The sequence below is a fragment of the Geotrypetes seraphini genome, chromosome 1, assembly GCF_902459505.1.
Source record: "Geotrypetes seraphini chromosome 1, aGeoSer1.1, whole genome shotgun sequence".
NCBI classification, from domain to species: Eukaryota; Metazoa; Chordata; class Amphibia; order Gymnophiona; family Dermophiidae; genus Geotrypetes; species Geotrypetes seraphini.
This window is the reverse complement of record NC_047084.1, coordinates 449489691-449512768: the sequence shown is the minus strand read 5'-3', so window position 1 is coordinate 449512768 and position 23078 is coordinate 449489691. Positions and strand designations below refer to the sequence as shown.

The 23078-nt window shown below is 46.8% G+C and overlaps 1 protein-coding gene across 8 annotated transcripts in view; it reads left to right on the top strand.

The window, feature by feature from the left end:
- Positions 1–23078, top strand: part of PLXNB3 (plexin B3) — a 119605-nt gene that overhangs the window by 44094 nt on the left and 52433 nt on the right. For all 8 annotated transcript variants that reach the window (XM_033920935.1, XM_033920911.1, XM_033920902.1 and 5 more), the window contains 6 exons: positions 5859–5973; positions 7021–7149; positions 7735–7857; positions 10075–10168; positions 10326–10507; positions 10920–11065. In XM_033920935.1, the coding sequence (XP_033776826.1) occupies positions 5859–5973; positions 7021–7149; positions 7735–7857; positions 10075–10168; positions 10326–10507; positions 10920–11065 (789 nt within the window). The remainder of the gene's footprint in view (positions 1–5858; positions 5974–7020; positions 7150–7734; positions 7858–10074; positions 10169–10325; positions 10508–10919; positions 11066–23078) is intronic.

Sequence of the window (23078 nt, the reverse complement as noted above, 5' to 3'; positions counted from 1 at the left end):
CTGGGCTTCAACGCTAAAAAGTGTAAGGTCATGCATCTCGGCAGCAGAAATCCATGCAGAACATACACCTTGAATGGAGAAACACTAGCTAAGACTTCAGAGGAATGGGACTTGGGAGTGATCATCAGTGCAGACATGAAGGCTGCCAAACAAGTGGAGAAGGCCTCATCCAAGGCGAGGCAAATGATGGGATGTATCAATAGAAGCTTCATCAGCCGCAAACCTGAAGTCATAATGCCACTGTATAGAACCATGGTGAGACCTCATCTAGAGTACTGTGTGCAATTCTGGAGGCCACATTACCGTAAAGATGTGCTTCGAGCTGAGTCGGTCCAGCGAATGGCCACTAGGAAGGTCTCTGGACTCAAGGGTCTCTCATACGAGGAAAGACTGGGCAAATTGCAGCTGTACTCTCTAGAGGAGCGCAGGGAAAGGGGTGACATGATTAAGACTTTTAAGTACGTCACAGGTCGTGTCGAGGTAGAAAACGATATATTCCTTCCCAAGGGACCCTCGGTCACAAGGGGGCACCCGCTCAAACTCAGGGGAGGGAAATTTAGAGGTGACATCAGGAAGTATTTCTTCACAGAAAGAGTGGTGGATCACTGGAACAAACTTCCGATGCAGGTAATCAAGGCCACAAGCGTGCTCGACTTTAAGAATAAATGGGACATCCACGTGGGATCCCTACGTGGGTCGAGCAGCACTCAGACTTAATGGGGTGGGTCAGTAGAGTGGGCAGACTTGATGGGCTGTAGCCCTTTTCTGCCGTCACCTTTCTATGTTTCTATGTTTCTATGGCACCAGTAGAGAGTGCGCTCTGGTTCTGAGAGATTTCTGGGCCTTGGGTGTGCATTCCTGCATTGTTGTGGTACTGGGAGTTTCTGATGTGGTTACGTTCCATATTGAGGGAAGCTCTGCTGCAGTTTTTGTGACTTCTTGTCGGATACTGTGTGAGTGGTAGTTTTTTCCATGTTTGGGTAGATTATGGTTCACGGTGGTAGCTTTCATATCTGGTAAATATTTTAACTGCTCTCTACTCCAGGGCATTTTGATACACCTTGTTATACAAGTGATCTTTGTGGTTAATGTTCAGTGGTGACAGTGTGTATTGTACATTTGGTATCGGAGAGCAGTCTAGCTTTTCTTGCAGGCCCTTCTTGATGGAACAGACTGCCGGGATTACCTTTGCTGATGGGAATCTGTTTTATGCCTTTTTTTTTTTTTTTTTTTGCTCCGAGGCATTTTTCTGATTCATTAATTCATTTGTCCCCATTTGGATGATGATGTATTGTAAGCTTGTGAATTTAAGCTTTAGCGGAACTTGTTTTGCTCTTTCAGAGTTTCAGTGCCTTCTTTCTCAGGAGGCATTTCTCATCTAGGTATTTGCTGTTTGAATCTATTAGTGGTAATATGTTAACTCTTGGATTCTGTCTGCTGCTCTTTGTAGGAATGTCTTTGTGCTGTTTCCTAGCAGGATCTGTTGCTGGGTCTCAGCTGGGCTCTCTTTGTACCCTGAGACTTGGGTTATCTGCTGCACTTTTGGCATTTCCATAGCTAGCACCGTTTCCTCTTTCCTTTTCCTCCGAGTTCCTTTTTTCCATTTCTGCTTTCTTGCATAGTCACTTTTATCTTTGCAGATCTTCCTGGATAGAGCCCAAATATTGTTGCAGAGATTGTCGCATGTTTTGAAAGGTTTTTTTTTTTTGTTAAGCATTTTAATATTTAAAAACCAAAGCTCTGACATGAATTTCCTTCACATGTCTTTGGGGCTTCTGATGTGTGTAACAATAAACATCAATAAAACACCTTGATGTTTAAAAAAAATAAAAAAATAAAAAAAGGTGTGTGTCAGATAAACACCAAAAAAATATCACATCTCCACCCTTTCCCTTGTCTGCCTTGAAACTCTCTCCCCCCCTCCTTTCAGTGCTGTTTCTCTGTTTACTCTTTGATTTAGCCAGAAGAGATTTAGGCCTAGATGCACAAAAGTCAGTCAGTATTACCGATTGGATCGTTGTTGCAAATTTACAATCGATCCCTGAAACAGGTGTGATCCCGGAGGATTGGAAGATAGCCAATGTTATGCCCACCTTTAAAAAGGGGTCAATAGGTGACCTGGGAAACTACAGACCGGAGAGTCTGACCTCTGTTCCAGGGAAAATGGTGGAAGCACTGATAAAAGAAAACATCAATGAACATCTTGAAAGAAACGAACTTCTGATAACCAGCCAACATGGTTTTTGCAAGGGGAGATCGTGCTTAATGAACTTATTGCACTTCTTTGAAGGAATTAACAAACGGATGGACAGAGGAGACCCCATAGACATCATATATCTAAATTTCCAAAAAGCCTTTGACAAGGTAGCCCATGAACGCCTACTTTGGAAACTGAAGAACCATGGGGTGGAAGGAGACGTCCATAGATGGATCAGAAACTGGTTGGCGGGCAGGAAACAGAGAGTTGGAGTAAAGGGCCACTACTCAAACTGGAGGAGGGTCACGAATGGTGTCCCGCAGGGCTTGGTGCTCGGGCCACTGCTATTTAATATAGTCATAAATGATCTAGAAACAGGGACGAAATGTGAGATAATAAAATTTGTGGACGACACCAAACTATGTAGTGGAGCTCGGACTAAAGAGGACTGCGAAGAATTTCAAAGGGACTTGAACAAACTAGGGGAATGGGCGACGAGATGGCAGATGAAGTTCAACGTTGAGAAATGTAAAGTATTACATGTGGGAAGCAGAAACCTGAGGTACAACTATACGATGGGAGGGATGTTATTGAAAAGGAGTACCCAAGAAAGGGACTTGGGGGTAATGGTGGACATGACAGTGAAGCCGACGGCACAGTGCGCAGCGGCCGCTAAGAGAGCAAATAGAATGCTAGGTATAATCAAGAAGGGTATTACAACCAGAAAGAAAGAAGTTATCCTGCCGTTGTATCGGGCGATGGGTGCATCCGCATCTGGAGTACTGCGTCCAATATTGGTCACCGTACCTTAAGAAGGATATGGCGTTACTCGAGAGGGTTCAGAGGAGAGCGACACATCTGATAAAAGGTATGGAAAACCTTTCATACGCTGAGAGATTGGAGAAACTGGGACTCTCTTCCCTGGAGAAGAGACTTAGAGGGGATATGATAGAGACTTACAAGATCATTAAGGGAGTAGAGAGGGACGGATTCTTCAAACTTTCAAAAAATAAAAGAACAAGAGGGCATTTGGAAAAGTTGAAAGGGGACAGATTCAAAATGAATGCTAGGAAGTTCTTCTTTACCCAACGTGTGGTGGACACCTGGAATGTGCTTCCAGAGGACGTAATAGGGCAGAGTACAGTACTGGGGTTCAAGAAAGGATTGGACAATTTCCTGCTGGAAAAGGGGATAGAGGGGTATAGATAGAGGATTACTGCACAAGTCCTGGACCTGTTGGGCTGCCGCGTGAGCGGACTGCTGGGCACGATGGACCTCAGCGGAGGCATTGCTTATGACCCAGCGGGAGGCATTGCAAATGTTATGTTGATCAATTCACTGGCCGATTCGCCAACAGCGATCGAGGGCCTGTGGCGTCTGAGCCAATCGGGGCCTTAGACCCCTCCCCATGTATCACATGATGCACCATGGAGGAGCCTGTGTTGTAGTCGGAGTGTTCTCAGTACCTCCTGCTCCCAACTTTTAAGAAATATGGGGTAGGGGGGCCTGGAGGTGCAGGGAGGCCTCCGGTGGCAGGAGGGAAGGAGGGAGTGGGCATCCTTCCTGCCTTTTTTTGGGATGGGGAAAGGTCCATCGTGGCAGGAGGGAGTGGGTATCCCTCCTGCTGTGTTTTAGGTTTGGCGGGGGAGGCCCCGTGTGTGTCAGGGGTCAGTTGGGAGGGCTGTCGGAGATTTTTTCATTTTTTTAAATATGGGACAGACATTTTGCGTGTGTAATACATATCTGTGTAATTGAAAAACAAAAAAATCCCAAAAACCCAGGCAGATCAGTTGGTAACACAGTTACTGACAGGTTTAGAGCAATCGAGTTTTACAATCGGTAAAACTCAATGCTAAATAGCCAACCAATGTCAGTGCATCAATCGCTTGACTAATTTGCATGGATCAGATTGGAAAATGGGCGATCGAGGGGAAAATCACCCGGGACAACAGTTTTGTGCATCGGGTCGGGAAATCTAATCCGATCACTAGATGATCAGTAAGTTTTGTGCATCCCCCGGTTATTCTTGTATGTAACTATAATAATACCTGTGCTACAAAAGCCTGGATAAGCACAGATTCTTCTTACCTTGGCCTCAAATGAGCTCTAATTTAGAAAATAAACCCAGATTTTTATATTTTCTAAGTATAAAAACTTTGCATATGCTTGAATTGAATTCATTTTAAAGGTGTTGTTTTTTTAAGGCCAGTATTGGGCAGGCTTGCATGGTTTGTGTCCCGTATACGGACATTGTTGAGGACGGGCTGGGGAGGCCTTCAATGGCTGGGATGGTTAAGATGGGCTGGAGTGAGCTTTCATGGAGACTCAGTAGATGGAATCTAAGCACACTATCGGGCAGGGCTCTGGGTTTCTGGCCCAGAAATATCTAAGAAAAAGGACCATTTAAGTTAAATTAATTTATGGAGCATGTATGGTTGGGCAGACTGGATGGACCATTCAGGTCTTTATCTGCCATCATTTACTATGTTAGACACACTCTCTCTTGTTTGCTGTTTTTAAATGTGTACTCTAATAAGTTCATCTCTAGGGAAACCAGGCAGTCCTTCAGCATTTTGTCACTGTTTGGCTGTCCTCTCCTTTCTTTTTGTAGGGCATTGTTGTATCTTTAGGCAGGTAATCAAGGCTTTGCCTTTATAATGGAACTAGAAAAGGTATGAGTATAGAGGATACTGAAAATAGTAAATGGGATGCAGTGGCTTCCTTATAAGGAGAGGCTGAACAGGTTAGGGCTTTTCAGATGGGACACGGGAGAGTTGAGAGCGGATATGGTGGAGGTTGATAAAGCCACAACTAGGGTGTGACAGATAAGTGATGGGTTTCCCTTGTTGGAATTGTACAGTGCAGGTTTAAAACAAATGAGGGGGGGGGGATTTTTTTTTCCATACAGTGTGTGATCAAGCTGTGGGATTTGTGGCCTGAGGATGTGGTCTAGCACAGACTGGATTTAGAAAAGCTCCTGGAGGAAAAGCCTATAAACAATTATTAGATATGGTAGAGTAATCCCAGAGAGAGAGAGCAGCAAGGAGAGGATTTACTCTTTGGGACCTGCCAGATTCTTCTCAGTAATCTGGATTGGTCATTGTTGGAAATAGGATGGCAGGCTTGAGACACCCTTGTTCTGACCTGATATGGCTCATCTTTTGTTCTAATATAGTAGTGGTGTCATATTAACCCATCCTTTCCAGTATTAAAGCCCAGGGTAGTGTGCCTGTGCACTTCAGAGGCAGGATGGGCCACTATTCTCAGTCCCAGAGCCTAATAACGGCAAGTGCTTCTCAACCAGTCCTCGGGTCACATCCATTCAGTCGGGTTTTTAGGGTGTCCGCAATAGATACGCAAGAGAGAGATTTGCATGCACTTCGCCTCCTGGGTATGCAAATCTAGCTCATGCGTATTCATTGTGGATATCCTGAAAATCCAATTGCCTGAAAGTGCCTTCGGGTCTGGGTTGAGAAGCACATGCCTAGTGTACTGTGATTTTTGTATTTTATTGTCCATGTTCTAGATCAAAGTTTTTCTGGTTTACTTAAGAATTCTGCATCAGAATTGGTTCTGAGTATACTGTCTGTTTCAGAGTGATGCTGACTCTTTCTTTCTTTCTCTCTCTCTCTCTCTCTCTCCTCTGATATGGTGGTGCTAGTTGTCACAGTTGTGTAAGCAGCCCTTGGAGGTGTCACTGGTGTCTGTTCAACTACAGTTGTGTCCACACTGAGACCTGTGGCGAGGGAGAGACATTGATTATCCATAGCCAGCAAGTAAGTCTCTTGTGTGATGTGTGAGCGGCAATGCCTGTGTTTATGACTGCAGAATATATCCATTGGAGTGTGGAGGCAATACCAGGAATTTGTAGGGGCCTATCTCACCTTTGTTTAGGTGCTGGAATTAACTGTTTTGTCCTGATATCTTGGTTTATGTGGAGGGCTGGATGCGCCTGCTGAGGGTATATAGCATAGGTTCCCAAACTTATTTTGAATCAGAGCCCACTTTTTCAGTGAAAGATTCGATAGCTCCCCCCTTGGGTAAACGATATGGTACATACTTCCCTTCAGCGTCTGCTTCCCTCTCTCTCCCCTCCTCACTTCCCTTCAGCGTCTTTTACCCTTCCCCCGCCTCCCTCTCCTTCCTTTCAGCACCACTCAACCTTTTCCCCTCATTGGGCCACCTTCTTCCCTTACCCTCACCTTCGCAGGTGCTCTTCATAGTTTTCTCTTTCTCAGGTGTCCGGACGCGGCAACATTCTCACCAAGTCCTTCGTGGTTGCCCTAAAGTTTCTCCTTTAACGCACTTCCTGTTTCCGCCTGGGTGGCTTGCGTCGGAGGAGAAGCTTTGGTGTAGTGCTGCCATCAGTGGCCACTGGATTTGCCAGTTGCTCAAGGGGGCAGCGGCTGATCTTCAGTGCCCCCCTCAATATGACTTTGACACAAAATGCCCCAATAAAACTTCTCAGCGCCTACCGGTGGGCGGTTGCACCCCTATTGGGAACCACTGGTATATAGGATCGGTCTCCAATGGGAGTCCTGGTTACAGAGAGCTCTTGGCCTTTCCTTAGGCATATGTACCGGGGGTGGACTGACCATTGAGACAATAGGGCCGTGCCCATAGACTCACAACAGTAGGGGACCCATTCTCCCCAGCTTCCGTGTATTTAAATAATTTTTGATAGGTGGTTAGGAGCTTATGACCTTTAGTGGCCTAGATCACAGTCTGCCCTGGTCTGTACTGTATGCATATGTAGGGCTAGAAAGGGTATCTGGGATTTGTATAGAAAAAGCTGCTGTCATGGTATTTTCTCTTACAATAAGGATACTGAGAGAGAGCCCTCTGGGCCAGAGTCTTGCCCCTTGGTGGAGAAGATTGAAAGTTCTCAGCTGCTTCCTGTTGGGATCAAGAGAGACCTGGACCTAATTGGAAGGAATCTGCACTGGTTCCAGGTGGGTACTGAGCAGCTGGTCTATTCCATGGCCCTGACATCCGCTGTGTATGTGTCCTTGGGGAAGCTGTATTTCTGCTGAGCTGGTTCAGAGGGTAGGCCCAAATCTTTCTGTGGGCTGCCTACCTACCGGGCAGAAGGAGAGTGGTGGTTATACCTCTTTTTGTGTCTTCTTGTGACGGCTTCATTCTGAAGTACGAGTGTGCACGTCAGCATTCGGACTGAAGCTGGCAGAGGAGGTGACAAACACGGCAGAAATCACAATGGAAAAGACTGGAGTATAGGGGGAGCAGCAGTAAGTCTGGAAGCAGGCTGCTGATGAGCTGCAGAAAAGGACGTAACTGAAAGCAGCACACCAGTTTGCACAAGTGCTGACTTGCTTATTGCAGCCAGTTCGCTAGAAGTTGCCATTTCCTTTGTTTCACCCTCACTTAGGGGGCAGTCCTGTGCCTCCCTTCTAATCTGGCTCTTTTTCAACTGTGTTTGAGAAGGGATTATTAGTATTCAGAGTTCTGTTAACTTAAGTGTGTGGTTGTACATGTTGGTGGTGACACATTACTCTCTCTCGCCTGTTTCTTCCATGCAGGAGCAGGGCTTTACTTATCAATGTGTGCTGGAGGTGGCGGGATCTACTGTGATATTACGAGCTGAGGTAGAGCAGCTGTCGGATGCATACGATTCATTCCTCATATACTGCGAGGAACATGAGGTGAGACTACAATCTATCCTAGAGTCCGGTAGAACATGGCTGTTTTTTTTTTTTTTTTCAAGGACACGGTGAGTGAGGCGCAAAATCTGAATATCCCCAGATTCAGAAAGGGGTGCAAAAAGAGTCGAACAAAAGACCTGGCGTGGATAACTAAAATAGTAAATAGTGAAGGAAGCAATAGGCAATAAGAAAAGTTCATTCAGGAAATGGAAAAAGGACAAAACTGAGGGAAACTGGAAAGAGCACAGGAAGTATCAAAAAGAATGTCACCGTGTGGTTTGAAAAGCCAAAAGGGAGTATGAAGAGAGACTAGCCAGGGAAGCACGAAATTTCAAATCGTTCTTTAGATATGTTAAAGGGAAGCAGCCGGCTAGGGAGGAGGTGGGACCGCTGGGCAACAGAGACAGGAAGGGAGTGGTGAAGGAGGAGAAAGAAGTCACGGAAAGACTTAAACATGTTCTTTTCATCTGTATTTACAAACGAAGACACAACCAACATACCGGATCCTGAGCAATTCTTCAATGGAAATCAAGCAGAAAAATTAACATCCATGGAAGTGAGCCTTGAAGATGAGCGCGGCAGATAGAAAAACTAAAAACTGACAAATCCCCGGGTCCGGACGGAATCCATCCAAGGGTTCTGAAGGAATTAAAGGAGGAAATAGCGGGACTACTGCAGCAAATTTGCAACCTATCCCTGAAAACAGGCGTGATCCCGGAGTATTGGAAGATAGCCAACGTTACGCCCATCTTTAAAAAGGGATCAAGAGGTGACCCGGGAAACTACAGACCAGTGAATCTGACCTCGGTTCCAGGGAAAATGGTGGAAGCACTGATAAAAGAAAACATCGATGAACATTTTGAAAGAAAAGAACTTCTGATAACCAGCCAACATGGTTTCTGCAAGGGGAGATCGTGCCTAACTAACTTATTGCACTTCTTCGAAGGAATTAACAAACGGATGGACAGAGGAGACCCCTTAGACATCATATACCTAGATTTCCAAAAAGCCTTTGACAAGGTGCCTCATGAACGTCTACTCCGGAAACTGAAGAACCATGGGGTGGAAGGAGACGTACATAGATGGATCAGAAACTGGTTGGTGGGTAGGAAACAGAGGGTAGGAGTGAAGGGCCACTTCTTGGACTGGAGGGTCACGAGTGGTGTCCCGCAGGGCTCGTTGCTCGGGCTGCTGCTATTTAATATATTCATAAATGATCTGGAAGCAGGGACGAAGTGTGAGATAATAAAATTTGCGGACAACACCAAACTATTCAGTGGAGCTCGGACTAAAGAGGACTGTGAAGAATTACAAAGGGACTTGAACAAACTAGGGGAATGGGCGACGAGATGGCAGATGAAGTTCAATGTTGAGAAATGTAAAGTATTACATGTGGGAAGCAGAAACCCGAGGTACAACTATACGATGGGAGGGATGTTATTGGATGAGAGTACCCAAGAAAGGGACTTGGGGGTAATGGTGGACATGACAATGAAGCCGACGGCACAGTGCGCAGCGGCCGCTAAGAGAGCAAATAGAATGCTAGGTATAATCAAGAAGGGTATTACAACCAGAACGAAAGAAGTTATCCTGCCGTTGTATCGGGCAATGGTGCGTCCGCATCTGGAGTACTGCGTCCAATATTGGTCGCCGTACCTTAAGAAGGGTATGGCGTTACTCGAGAGGGTTCAGAGGAAAGCGACACGTCTGATAAAAGGTATGGGAAACCTTTCATACGCTGAGAGATTGGAGAATCTGGGACTCTTTTTCCCTGGAGAAGAGGAGACTTAGAGGGGATATGATAGAGACTTACAAGATCATGAAGGGCATAGAGATAGTAGAGAGGGACAGATTCTTCAAACTTTCAAAAAATAAAAGAACAAGAGGGCATTCGGAAAAGTTGAAAGGGGACAGATTCAAAACAAATGCTAGGAAGTTCTTCTTTACCCAACGTGTGGTGGACATCTGGAATGCGCTTCCAGAGGACGTAATAGGGCAGAGTACGGTACTGGGGTTCAAGAAAGGATTGGACAATTTCCTGCTGGAAAAGGGGATAGAGGGGTATAGATAGAGGATTACTGCACAGGTCCTGGTCCTGTTGGGCCGCCGCGTGAGCGGACTGCTGGGCACGATGGACCTCAGGTCTGACCCAGCGGAGGCATTGCTTATGTTCTTATGAGTTGCCTTCTGATTTGTGTCTCTCTTTCTCTTCCACAGTACCACTACTCTCTCCTAGAGCAGGAACTTCCTGTCACTGTGTATGTGAAGGCCGGAAACACCTACCGAATTGACAATGTGGATGATGTGCATGGTATGTGAGGTTGAAAGAAGTTGTTTTATCCTAAAGTGTGGTGAGTGTACTGCGTTCTGATACTGGAATGGTGTCTCAGTGAGAGAGAAGCTCCTTGCCTTGATATGTGTTGTTACACTTGTCTGCTTCCTATGATTTTCTGTTTTATCTCCATCAGTGACCCTCTATAACTGCTCTGTTGGACATGTGGACTGCAGCCATTGCAAGGCCGTTGACGCCAAGTATGGTTGTATCTGGTGCACGGACAAGGAGGAAAGTGATTCCAGTGATTCCTGTGTATTCCAGGAGTTGTGCATGGGGAAGGAGGCTGAGGACTGTCCCACCCCCACAATTCATTCGGTGAGTTTGCAACAAGGTGTTACTTCACCAACTCGTCCTTCATGTTATTCTGATGTACTCTTATTACTGGGGGAAGAGGAGGCTCCAGCCAATGAAAACTGATGCGATTTATTTAACACCGAGAGCATTTTGTATTGGTCTCCGTTTGTATAGATTACAAAATGATAACACTGGTACCACCAGTAAGGTGGGGGTAGGAGTGTTTCTGAGTCTATGCTTATCTTTGATCTGATTAGGAGAGCTGGTGAAAATTCCTGATACTTTTTATCATAAACATTTTTTCCAATATATTAAGTATAATAAAGAGAGGTATTTTGTCTTAGAGTTAGCTGTGCACAGTTTGTGGTAGTCTGCATTTTATGTGTAACAGATGGTACTCCTCATTCTGACTTATCCCTTTTCTTTCTGACAGATTGTTCCTCTCACAGGTCCACTAGAAGGAAGAATCTCCGTGACCATCAGTGGGTCAAACCTGGGGGTAAAGGCAGAAGATTTGATGGTGACTGTAGCAGGACTTCCCTGTTTCCTAGTTCCAGACCTGTACATTATCTCCACCAGGTTAAGTGTGTGTGAGTGTGTGTGTGCTAGAGAGGGGAGGGGATGGTTGGGAACTGGACTGGGAGCTGCAATATCCCTGTACTATATCCTAAGCATTGAAGATGGGAAAGCAGTTTTTACTCTCTTCTCCTTATGGGGGAAGCCCATGTCCTCGCTACACTTCTATCCCTAAAGAATTTCATAACCTTAAGGAAGTTGAGGGAAATGACTGATAAAAGGGTTATGCTTAACTGAGGGAGGGCTGGAATTCAGGTCTCCACTTCTTGGCTAGAACATCGGCTCTATGCTGCTAATCCTAAAAGGAATAGAAAGGAAAAAGCCAAATTAGAAAAGAAAGTCACAGCTGGCTAGGAACTGAGGAAACACTAGTGTCTGACAGCAAGGCAAAACACTCCCTTGCATGTTTAATTTACTTTTACAGTATTCTTTTTTTAATATATGTATATTAAATTTTTCAACAAATTCACATACAAATCAGCTTTCATAACCATCAAAAGTACAATATAAACACTACAGTACTCCTTCCACCCCCTGTCCCCAATATCTCCCCCCCAACCAGTCACCACTCCACCCTTTCCAATACCATATTTTAACACAAAGGCACTCGGAAAGGCATTAACCCTTAATCATATCCTTCCAAGCTAGAAAACTGTCCCATATTTTATGATAAGGTATGAGCACTTGACGACGAATCGCTGTCAACTTGCAAATCAAATGTACATAGTCTAACCGCCCAAGTAGATATTGACGGTCCGGCATCTGCGCCGAGCGCCAATAATGTGCCAGCGCCACTCGTGCCACTTTAAAAATAAAGATAGCTAGTCTATTTTCCTGGAGAACATATCCGGGCACCGGGGCATTAAGTAAGCAACATTCCATCAGCATGGGACAATGTTTATCCCAGGACAAGCAGGCAGCATATTCTTTACGCATGGGTGACGTCACCGACGGAGCCCTCGGTACGGACCTTTTTAACTAGAAAGTTCTAGTTGGCCGCACCGCGCGTGCCTTCCCGCCCGACGGAGGAGTGCGTGGTCCCCAGTTTCTTCGTTTCCGCGGAGCGAAGAAGACGCGTGTGTTTTTTCAACGGCCGTTGAACTCACTTTTTGCCTCCCCGCTTGCGAATTTTTTCTATTTTTCTTTATTTTTACCTTCGGGTTTCTTTTCTCTTTGAATTGCCATTATACAGGCCTCAGGGTTCGATTTTGCGGAGGCTGTTTTCCCCTTCATGCCCCCGCAAGCCGGTTTTAAGAAGTGCCAGCGGTGTGCCCGCCCGATCTCCCTCACTGACCCACACAATTGGTGTTTGCAGTGTTTGGGTCCGGAGCATCGGGCGGACTCCTGCACCCGCTGTGCTACTCTTAAAAAGCGGACGCTTAAAAACCGGCAAATCCAACAAAATCTTTTATTCGGCACCGGGTCGACGATGGACTCCTCGGCATCGACAGCGGTACCATCAAAATCGGCACCGTCTACTTCGACGACGCCCGACCCCGCATCGGCGCCGCTGGCGCAAGGTAAGCCGGCTAAGAAGCCTCCCCCTTCCCTCGAGCGCCCACCAGCCACAGTGGCGACACCGACCCTGCCGGCCTCGCGCCGACCCCGAAAGCGCTCCGCCCCGATTTCGGTGAGTGCCTCTTCATCGGCCTCCTCATCGCTGGGGCGTGGAGCGGCACCTAAGGAACCGAAGCAAAAGAAAGCGGTTCCGGTGCCTCCCCTGGATGACCGAATTGCGGCCATCCTCCAGGTTCAACTACAGGAACAGCTGCAACATCAGCTCGAGCACCTGTTGCCTACTATCCTGGCACCGCTCCTTTCGGTACCAGACCGGCCCGAGCCCCGTACCGAGCCACCGGTATCCACCCCATCGGTACCTATTAATACCTCCATGCCGATTCTTTCGGCCCAGCAACTTCATGCCCATCCTGTGGTTCACTCCCATACCACTGCGGATCCTCCTCGGGACCGGGCGGGGCACCATTCTTCCCGGGACCGACGCCGGTCCTCTTCTCCCGGTACCGTTTCGGTGCGCTCTGGAAAATCTTTGTCCAAGACTCACCATACCGAACCTTCCACCCCGGTGTCGCGGCATGCGCACCCAGAGGTCCGGGACCCAGACTTGTGGGAAGAGTCCCCTCCCGGTACCGAGGAGGATCTCTCCTCCTCCGATGAGGATCCCTCAGCTCCTGACACCACCTCCAAACCCGAGCAATCCTCCTTCTCAAAGTTTCTCAGGGAGATGTCAGCAGCCCTATCTCTCCCTCTGGAGTCAGACTCCAAGAAATCCCAAGCCTTTCTGGAGGCTCTGGATTTTGAGCAACCTCCCAAGGAGTTTCTTAAACTACCCGTGCACGACATCCTACGGGAAACCTTCTATAAAAATTGGGAGAACCCCCTTACAGTGCCTGGGGCCCCCCGCTAGTTAGATAACCTCTATAGAGTTATCCCAATTCCAGAGTTCGATAAGTCACAACTTCCCCATGAGTCTCTCCTGGTTGAATCCACCTTAAAGAAGACTCGGGGCTCCAGTGTCTATGCCTCCACCCCTCCTGGCAGAGAGGGTAAAACCATGGACAAGTTTGGCAAGAGGCTCTATCAGAATGCCATGCTGGCCAACAGGGCGAACAACTATTCCTTCCATTTTTCATTTTACATGAAACACTTGGTTCAACAGCTGTCCGCCCTCCAAAAGTATCTTCCAGAGAGAAAGGTTCCACTCTTTCAACAACAGATCTCTGGTCTCCTTCAATTGAGAAAGTTTATGGTCCGCTCGATATATGATTCCTTCGAGCTCACCTCCTGTGCCTCTGCCATGGCTGTAGCCATGCGCCGCCTGGCCTGGCTGAGAGTCTCAGACTTGGACATTAACCACCAGGATCGTCTGGCCAACGCCCCCTGTCTTGGGGATGAACTGTTTGGAGAGTCCCTGGATTCCACCACCCAGAAACTCTCTGCGCATGAAACCAGGTGGGACACCCTGATTAAACCAAAAAAGAAGGCTCCGCCTGCACGACCTTACAGGCCTCAATCCTCATATCAGCGCAGGTTCTCAGCCAGGCCACTCAATCCGCCTTCCCAACATCCTCGGCGGCCACGGCAGCAACATCACCAGGCACAGGCTCGTTCTCAGTCCAATCAACCCAACAAGCCTCTTCCTCCTGCTAAGCCGTCTCAGCCCTTTTGACTCTTCTCTCAAGGGCATAGCCAGTCTTCCACCTTCGCTACCTCTTCCACAACCAATCGGAGGTCGTCTCCTCATATTCTTCAGCCGTTGGGAGGTCATCACATCGGACCAGTGGGTCCTCAACATCATCCACCACGGCTACTCTCTCAACTTCCAGACTCTTCCACCAGACAACCCTCCCGTAGAGTCTGCTTCTCACTCATCTCAAACCCCCCTCCTCCTGAGGGAGGTTCAATCCCTCCTTCTTCTCAATGCCATCGAAGAGGTACCTCCAGAACAAAGGGGTCAGGGATTCTACTTCCGCTACTTCCTGGTACCCAAAAAGACGGGAGACCTCCGTCCCATTCTCGATCTCAGGGACCTCAACAAGTATCTCGTCAAGGAGAAGTTCAGGATGCTCTCCCTTGCCACACTCTATCCTCTTCTTTCTCAACACGACTGGCTATGTTCCCTGGACCTCAAGGAGGCCTACACTCACATCTCAATCAATCCGAATTCTCGCCGCTACCTGCGTTTCCAGGTGCAACACCGTCACTATCAGTACAAGGTGTTACCCTTTGGCCTCGCTTCATCACCCAGGGTATTCACCAAGTGCCTTATAGTAGTAGCGGCCTTCCTCAGGTCTCACAACCTCCAGGTGTTCCCCTACTTGGACGATTGGTTGGTGAAAGCACCTACGTCTCAACTTGTGCTACAGGCTACTCATCACACCATCTCTCTCCTCCACCTCCTGGGGTTTGAGATCAACTACCCCAAGTCGCATCTGCTTCCCACCCAGCGACTTCAATTCATCGGAGCAGTTCTGGACTACTGCTACCACATGGCATGGCTACCACACTAATGAGGGCTTTTCTTCCCTCCGATCGTCAGCGGACCCTGCTCCATCTCTGTCGTCAGGTCCTCCTGCATCCCTCCATTCCTGCCCGACAGATGATGGTCCTCCTGGGCCACATGGCATCGACAGTACATGTCCTTCCTCTGGCACGTCTCCACCTCCGAACACCTCAATGGACTCTCGCCAACCAATGGTCACAGACTACGGATCTTCTTTCTCATCCCATCTCTGTGACATTATCTCTTCAGCAATCTCTCCAATGGTGGTTGAACTCCTCAAATCTTTCCAGGGGTCTGCTCTTTCATCTGCCCCCTCACTCCATGATCATCACCACAGATGCCTCCCCCTATGCGTGGGGAGCCCACCTAGGAGATCTACGCACCCAGGGACTTTGGACCCCACAGGAGCGTCAACTTCACATCAATTTCCTGGAACTCAGAGCCATGTTCTACGCCCTCAAGGCTTTCCAGCATCTTCTCTGTCCTCAGGTTCTTCTCCTGTGCACAGACAATCAAGTCGCCATGTACTACATAAACAAGCAAGGTGGCACCGGATCTCGCCTCCTTTGTTTGGAGGCTCTACGCATCTGGACCTGGGCCATGGCCCGCAATCTCTTCCTCAAGGCTGTCTATATCCAGGGCGAACAGAACTCCCTGGCCGACAATCTCAGCCGCATCCTTCAACCTCACGAGTGGACCCTGGACCCTCCAACACTCCACTCCATCTTTGCTCGCTGGGGCACTCCGCAGGTGGACCTCTTTGCAGCGCCTCACAATCATCAGCTGCCCCAATTCTGTTCCAGACTCTTCTCTCCTCATCGTCTGGCCCCAGATGCATTCCTGCTCGATTGGAGAGATCGGTTCCTGTATGCCTTCCCTCCACTTCCTCTGATGTTGCGGACCTTGTCCAAACTCCGCAAGGACAGGGCCACCATGATTCTCATCGCTCCTCGGTGGCCTCGACAACACTGGTTCTCTCTCCTGCTCCAACTCAGCTCCAGGGAGCCCATTCCTCTTCCTGTGTTTCCTACTCTACTTACACAGCAGCATCAATCTCTACTACATCCCAATCTGTCTTCGCTCCACCTGACAGCTTGGTTTCTCTCGGGCTGACCTCTCCTGAGAATCTATCTCAGCCTGTCCGTCTCATTTTGGACGCCTCCAGGAAACCGGCCACCCTCCAATGTTACCATCAGAAGTGGACCAGGTTCTCCTCGTGGTGTCTACGGCATCATCACGATCCCACCTCTTTAGCGGTGGAAACTGTACTGGAATATTTGCTCTCGCTGTCCAATGCTGGCCTCAAATCTACCTCCATCAGAGTCCACCTCAGTGCCATCACTGCGTTTCACGAGCCTATCCTCGGAAAACCTCTCACGGCTCATCCTCTGGTTTCCCGGTTCATGAGAGGTCTCTTCAATGTCAACCCACCTCTGAAGCCTCCTCCTGTCGTCTGGGACCTGAATGTGGTTTTATCAGCACTCATGAAACCTCCGTTTGAGCCTCTTGCCACAACTTCGCTCAAATTCCTTACCTGGAAGGTGCTTTTCCTAATTGCCATCACCTCTGCCAGGAGGGTTAGTGAACTGCATGCACTGGTCGCCGATCCACCATTCACTGTTTTTCACCATGACAAGGTGGTCCTGCGTATCCATCCTAAATTCCTTCCAAAGGTGGTCTCAGCTTTTCACCTCAACCAGTCCATTGTGTTGCCCGTCTTTTTCCCTAAACCCCATTCTCATCCTGGGGAACAGGCGCTGCACACGCTGGATTGTAAGCGTGCCCTTGCCTACTACCTTGACCGTACCAGGGCTCACCGCTCATCTCCTCAGCTCTTTTTGTCATTCGACCCTAACCGTCTAGGTCGTCCTGTCTCCAAACGGACGCTTTCCAATTGGCTTGCTGCCTGTATTGCGTTCTGTTATGCTCGGGCCGGTCTCTCACTGGAAGGTGCTGTCACGGCCCACAGAGTCCGAGCTATGGCTGCTTCTGTGGCTTTCCTCCGTTCCACGCCCATCGAGGAAATCTGCAAGGCGGCCACTTGGTCCTCAGTTCACACGTTCACTACTCACTACTGTCTGGATGCCTTCTCCAGACGGGATGGACACTTCGGCCAATCTGTGTTACAAAATTTATTTTCCTAATGGCCAACCATCCCTCCTCCCTCTTTGTTAGCTTGGAGGTCACCCATGCGTAAAGAATATGCTGCCTGCTTGTCCTGGGATAAAGCACAGTTACTTACCGTAACAGGTGTTATCCAGGGACAGCAGGCAGATATTCTTACGTCCCACCCACCTCCCCGGGTTGGCTTCTTAGCTGGCTTATCCTAACTGGGGACCACGCACTCCTCCGTCGGGCGGGAAGGCACTCGCGCACGCGCGGTGCGGCCAACTAGAACTTTCTAGTTAAAAAGGTCCGTACCGAGGGCTCCGTCGGTGACGTCACCCATGCGTAAAGAATATCTGCCTGCTGTCCCTGGATAACACCTGTTACGGTAAGTAACTGTGCTTTCTGCGCACAGTATTCTAATTGGGAAATTTTACAGTATAATAAAAGTACCAATTTCAACATAATGTAAACTTGTCTTATAGAGGTACACAGTCTCTTATGGCAGTTTGTCAGTAAAGGAAAGATAAAACAATAATAGATAACACACATCTATTTGTAGTCTTTTAATCATGGGAAATAAATCTAATCTAATCTTCAGTTTATATAACGGGTCATCTCCCGAAGGAGCTTGACTCGGTTCACAAATGATTAAGATCAGAGTGAACATAAAATGTAGGCCTAAGAAAGAAAATGCTATTAATGCATCATTTCCAGAAAAACTCTAACAGTTAAGATTAAGATCTAAAATTGAATAAGAACAGAAAGAATGAAATAAACCATTACTGTGAAACTTCAGTAGATAAGCCTTTAAGATATTGTGTGACCAGCCAAGTTTTTAAATCTTTCCAGAATTGTTGTAGCTGACCTATCAATCTGACAGAGTCAGGAAGTCTATTCCAAATTTCTATCAGTTTAAACGCTACAGCGTAGCAAGGGTGAGAGATGCCCAGGGTGGTGGTGCCTCCTGCCCCTTCCCTGCCCCTCTCTGTCACGTGCACTCTTTCCCTACCCTGTACCTCTTTTAACTTCCCTGGCACAAGCAGCATCACCAACTCGCTGCCCGCGTCGGCTCTCCCTCTAACGTTACTTCCTAGGTGCGCAGGACATGGAAGTGACATCAGAGGGAGAGCCGATGTGGGCAGCAAGTTGGTGATTCGGCCAGGGAAGGTAAAAGAAGTATGGGGTAGGGAAAGGGTGCATGCGGCGAGGAGGGGATGGGGGCAGGGAAGGGACAGAGAAGAGGAGGGGTGCTGGCGCCCTCACTGAGATGGCTCTCTGGGCAGATTGCCCCACCTCCCTTACTACGCCATTGGTTGGTATTGTGAAAGCTACATGGAGACAAGAAGAATCAACTGGTCGCAATACAGGAAGGGGGGCAAATTTCCAGAAAGTAGGCAATGTCGTTTAGGTTCAAACAATTTTTATTGATGCAAACAACAGCAAATACAATACTAGGGCATCCCAAGGGTGCACAGCACAGACAATGATGCATCATATACAATAATATAACAAGCCAGGTACAGAAGAAGAGTAACAGCAACAAAACTTCCCCCCCCTTTTTCTAATCTACACTGGGCAAGCAAAACCTGAGGGGGCGGAAAGGCACTCTGAGACCCTGGACTCTGAGCCCCGAAGAAGCCACACTGCCCCCCACCTAACCCCACAGATCATACCCGTGATGAAGTGCCAGAACCTTGCAATACCCCCCCCCACCCTCCCCTCCCCAGTGGTACTCTCCACCCGCCCCCACCAGACTTTGTTTACTCACCAATGCTCTCTCAGCCCTACAAACTGAGCGCCCAGATTAGGACACCCATCTTAAAACCTCACTGCGTCCCTTTGGATGCAAGGACTGCAAATATGGCTCCCAGATATTCAAGAACAGCATCTTTCGCTTCTTAGCCCCTCTGGCATCTCGCACCTCCTAGGTGACCAACTTATGCAACTGGTTCCGCCAATGCCAAAACGCCGGAGGGTCAGGGACCGTCCAGCACTGAAGAATACATTTCCTGGCCAGTAAACTCAACTTCCTACACAGAGCCCGATGTTCCCTAGGCAAATGGCCAAAACCCTCTGGCAAATCCAAGACAAAGTGGGCTGGAGTACTGCGCAAGGCTCTCCCAATTAACCCTGACATGTAAGAGATTATACGCCTCCAGAAGCGCTGGATAATGGGGCAGGACCAAAAGGCATGTCCCAAAGTGTGTCCCCCCCTGTCCCACATTTATGACACAGTGGAGTAGGGAGATCTCCACTGTAATACAACTGTGTATGAGTGTAATAGGCGTGTAAGGTCACCCTATAATACGTTTCTCACAACCAAGCACACGGGGTCACCCCAGGTGTCGCCCACAAGGTACGTGCTACATCTCAGTGTCCCAAATTAATCTGTAATTCCCCCTCCCATTTACCCCGGATGATTTGATAGTCCTAGGCTGGTTGTAAATCTTGCAAACTGGCACGAATGCTAGACACCGAGAGGGATACCCCCTCCTCCTGGGCAAACAACTCCCACAGCTTGGCCCCCAAATGCTTGCGCAATTGTGCTCTGTCGAGGGATTCCACATAATGCTCCACTTGATGACACGTGAACTGCGCTCCCCAGGTCTCCCCCCACGTTAGCCAGCAAATATGCACGGGTCAACAGCTCTCCATCAGCTCCCAAGAGATGTTCTAAGCGTGAACTCCTCTCTCTCCCCAAGACAAGTACTCCCTGGAGTCCCTACTCGGAAGAAATGACGGATTACTCTGCAATGACAAGAGATCAGTGACCGTCGGATCCCCTCCCAGGGCCTGCACAAGCCAACGCCAGGCCACTTGCAAGGTGCTAAATAATACACTTGGGCAGATAGAGGAGGGCAATGCCCTCCGGGGACTAAGAAATAACGCTAACACATTAAAGGGAGCAAAAAACTTACGTTCCATCTGAAGGGGAGTGTAGCTGCTAGACAAATTCACCCAATCCCCCAAATGGCGAAGCAAACACGCAAAATTATAAATCTGAACATCCGGTAATCCTACCCCCCCCATGCCAATTCCCCAACAACTGAGACAACTTCAATTTTGGTTTCCTGGCTGCCCAACAAAAATGAGTAACCCCTTTATAAAAAATGCGCAAGTCTTTCTTTGTCAAACACAACGGTAGAGTCTGAAAGACATAAAGCCATTTGGGGGAAGATAAACATCTTAACCAAGCAAATGCACCCCATCAGAGAAATGGGCAATGCCCACCAGGTATCCAGACAATATCATTTAATTTGATATGCAAATCGTTTTATTGCTGATAGACATTCAAGAAATTAGATCTTACCTGCTAATTTTTTTTCCTTTAGTCTTTCCAGACCAGTGCATATTAATGAATTTAGGCACTCCTACCAGCAAATGGAGACAGAAAAGTACTGACTTGAAATTAACCCTATAAGCATCTAGTGCAGCCTATAACAGCCATATTTTCACACCAAAGCAGATGAAAATGCCCCCCTCCAAAAAAAAAACAAAAACAGAAACAGGAACAAGGCAACATGAATCTTCAAATCAGGGAACAAAAGGCAACAGGCAACCGAAACAAAATCTTAATCCAAACTAGAAAATGACCCCCACATAGAACTTCTTCCTAATTTGCCTGCCATTCTGTCAGTACCACAAATGTGGTATTGTGTAACTCGACCCACTGGAGATGATATTACTGAAATTGATTTTTAAATTCACTTTACCCTAGCAGTGCATGTTACGTGCCAAAGAAGCAGAATGTGCACCTCCGGTGTATTCCTTCATGTGCACTCAAAATGCGCTTTGAGTTCTATCATATAGTTAATGACAATATGCTTGGTATCGGACCTTCGGTCTGTCTCACCTATGGCATCTTTGCAGCCTATTCAGGTTATATGGGGAAATAGGCCTCATCCCCTGTAGGATAAGATTCGACCTCGGATAAGAAATATTATTAACTAGGCTACAATGGAGGAACTTTTGCACACCTCTTATGGGCTTCTAGGAGGATTATTGAACATCTCTTTGTGTACTAAACATTACCTGCCTAAGGATTTGCTAATTGATTGCAAATTAGACATTCTCTGCTTAACTGAGACTTTGTTTACAGAAATCAACATCCCCTACCTGATCCGTGCCAAACCCTTTGGAGTTAGGCATTTTTATGGTAATCCTACAGGGAAAAGAGGAAATAGCTTAATTTGTTTATATATAAAAACACTCTAGCAGTAAGATACTAGGAAGTGCTATCTCATTCAATCCTGGAAGGCCTTTTCCTCTGAATTTTTCACAACATGTAGATTTTGTTTGCTACTCTATTAACTGCCTCCGGTTATTTCTAATTCTGTAGAGACTCTGTGTAGCATGAGGAGATATAACATTATACAATCTAATTATCCTAGGTGATCTAACTATTCATATGTACAACACTATAACAATAATGACAGAATCTGCTAATTTTATTCCAGATTGTTCTCTTACACAACATATCTTTCTCAGCCCATTATCTGAGTCACAAACTGTTGTACTCTTCATTTCTTTTTAAAACTCTCTTAAATGGTTTAAAGGCATTGCCTTTACTCTACTGCCTTGTAGAATTTATTAGTAATTGAGTTTAGAATGACCATATGGGTCTGAACCCATCCAAACTAAAAAAAAAAAAAAAAAAAAAAGGGAGGGAAAATAATAATAAACTGTCTTCACTGAAACAGTAACAAAAAATATATCTGTGAAGGTGCTCAGTGAAAAGTGCTCTAGCTCAATAAATCAAGTAGGTCTCGCATATTTGTACAGAAATTAAAGTCAGAGTTAAATATGGGGCCGAGTCCACTGCACTGACCACTAGAGCTACTCCTTACACTTGCTTGCTGCTGTGTTATGAATGGCCATAATACCTGAATCTGTTATAAAGTCTGGTATCTACTGTCACTTTTTATGGGGATGGGAATTAAGAAGGGGCCATGACTTCATCCCTCCAGTGGTCAGCCACTCAATCGAGGCACCTTTCTGTACCCTGCGTGTGATTGGAACACGTCTAGATAAAAATGTCTTCTTTTTGCCTTGGGACATTTCTGCCCATTCCATTATTGCTGAAAGATGTTCTAATTTTGGGCCTTCTCTAGTTCTGCTGAAAACATGCCTTCAACAGGCCCCCCTTTCCATATAGATGAACTGCAGTATAAAATGTCCAGATTCTACCTTTCAAAAAACAAAATTTGGACATTTTTGACGGACATTTTTTTTACCATTTTAACACATTCATTTGCTTCAAAAATGAGTGCCTTTAAAAAAAATCAACCTAAGAAAACTTATATCGTAGTATGACAAAGAAGGAAGGAAGCTTTGGTAGAATAATATTTTAGTACTACTAAAATGACAACTTCGCCTTTGGGAGCATAAATGGAAAAAAAACACAACCATAGGCATCTGGATTTATTTCAAACTCATTCTTGGTTACATTAGAAGGTACTTTGGTATTGTGCACAAATAATTATTCCTCACAAATTATGCAGGCCCCACATTCAAGAAAAGTATATAATCTAAAATCTCTTACAAAGCCATTGTTGTCAGTAAATAATGATGTTAATATCACAGCTAATGCTTTGGTCCAATATTTTTCCACCAAGATTCTCACTTTACAATCTGTTCTTCAGGATTATTTGAACCCAGCTGGATTAGTTCAGGTGAACCGTGAGGATAGAACATTATCAATTGGTGTCGTCTTTACCTTTATATTGCCAACCACTAATTCTATTCAAGACTCTTAACAAACTATTCAATTTATGATAGCATCTCGCAATCTACTGCCCTCAAGATTCCTTAACATGTTTATTCTTCTTCCATTCATTTTTTAGATTATACAGTACATTCTAGTTTGTGTTTTGATAAAGATGGGTA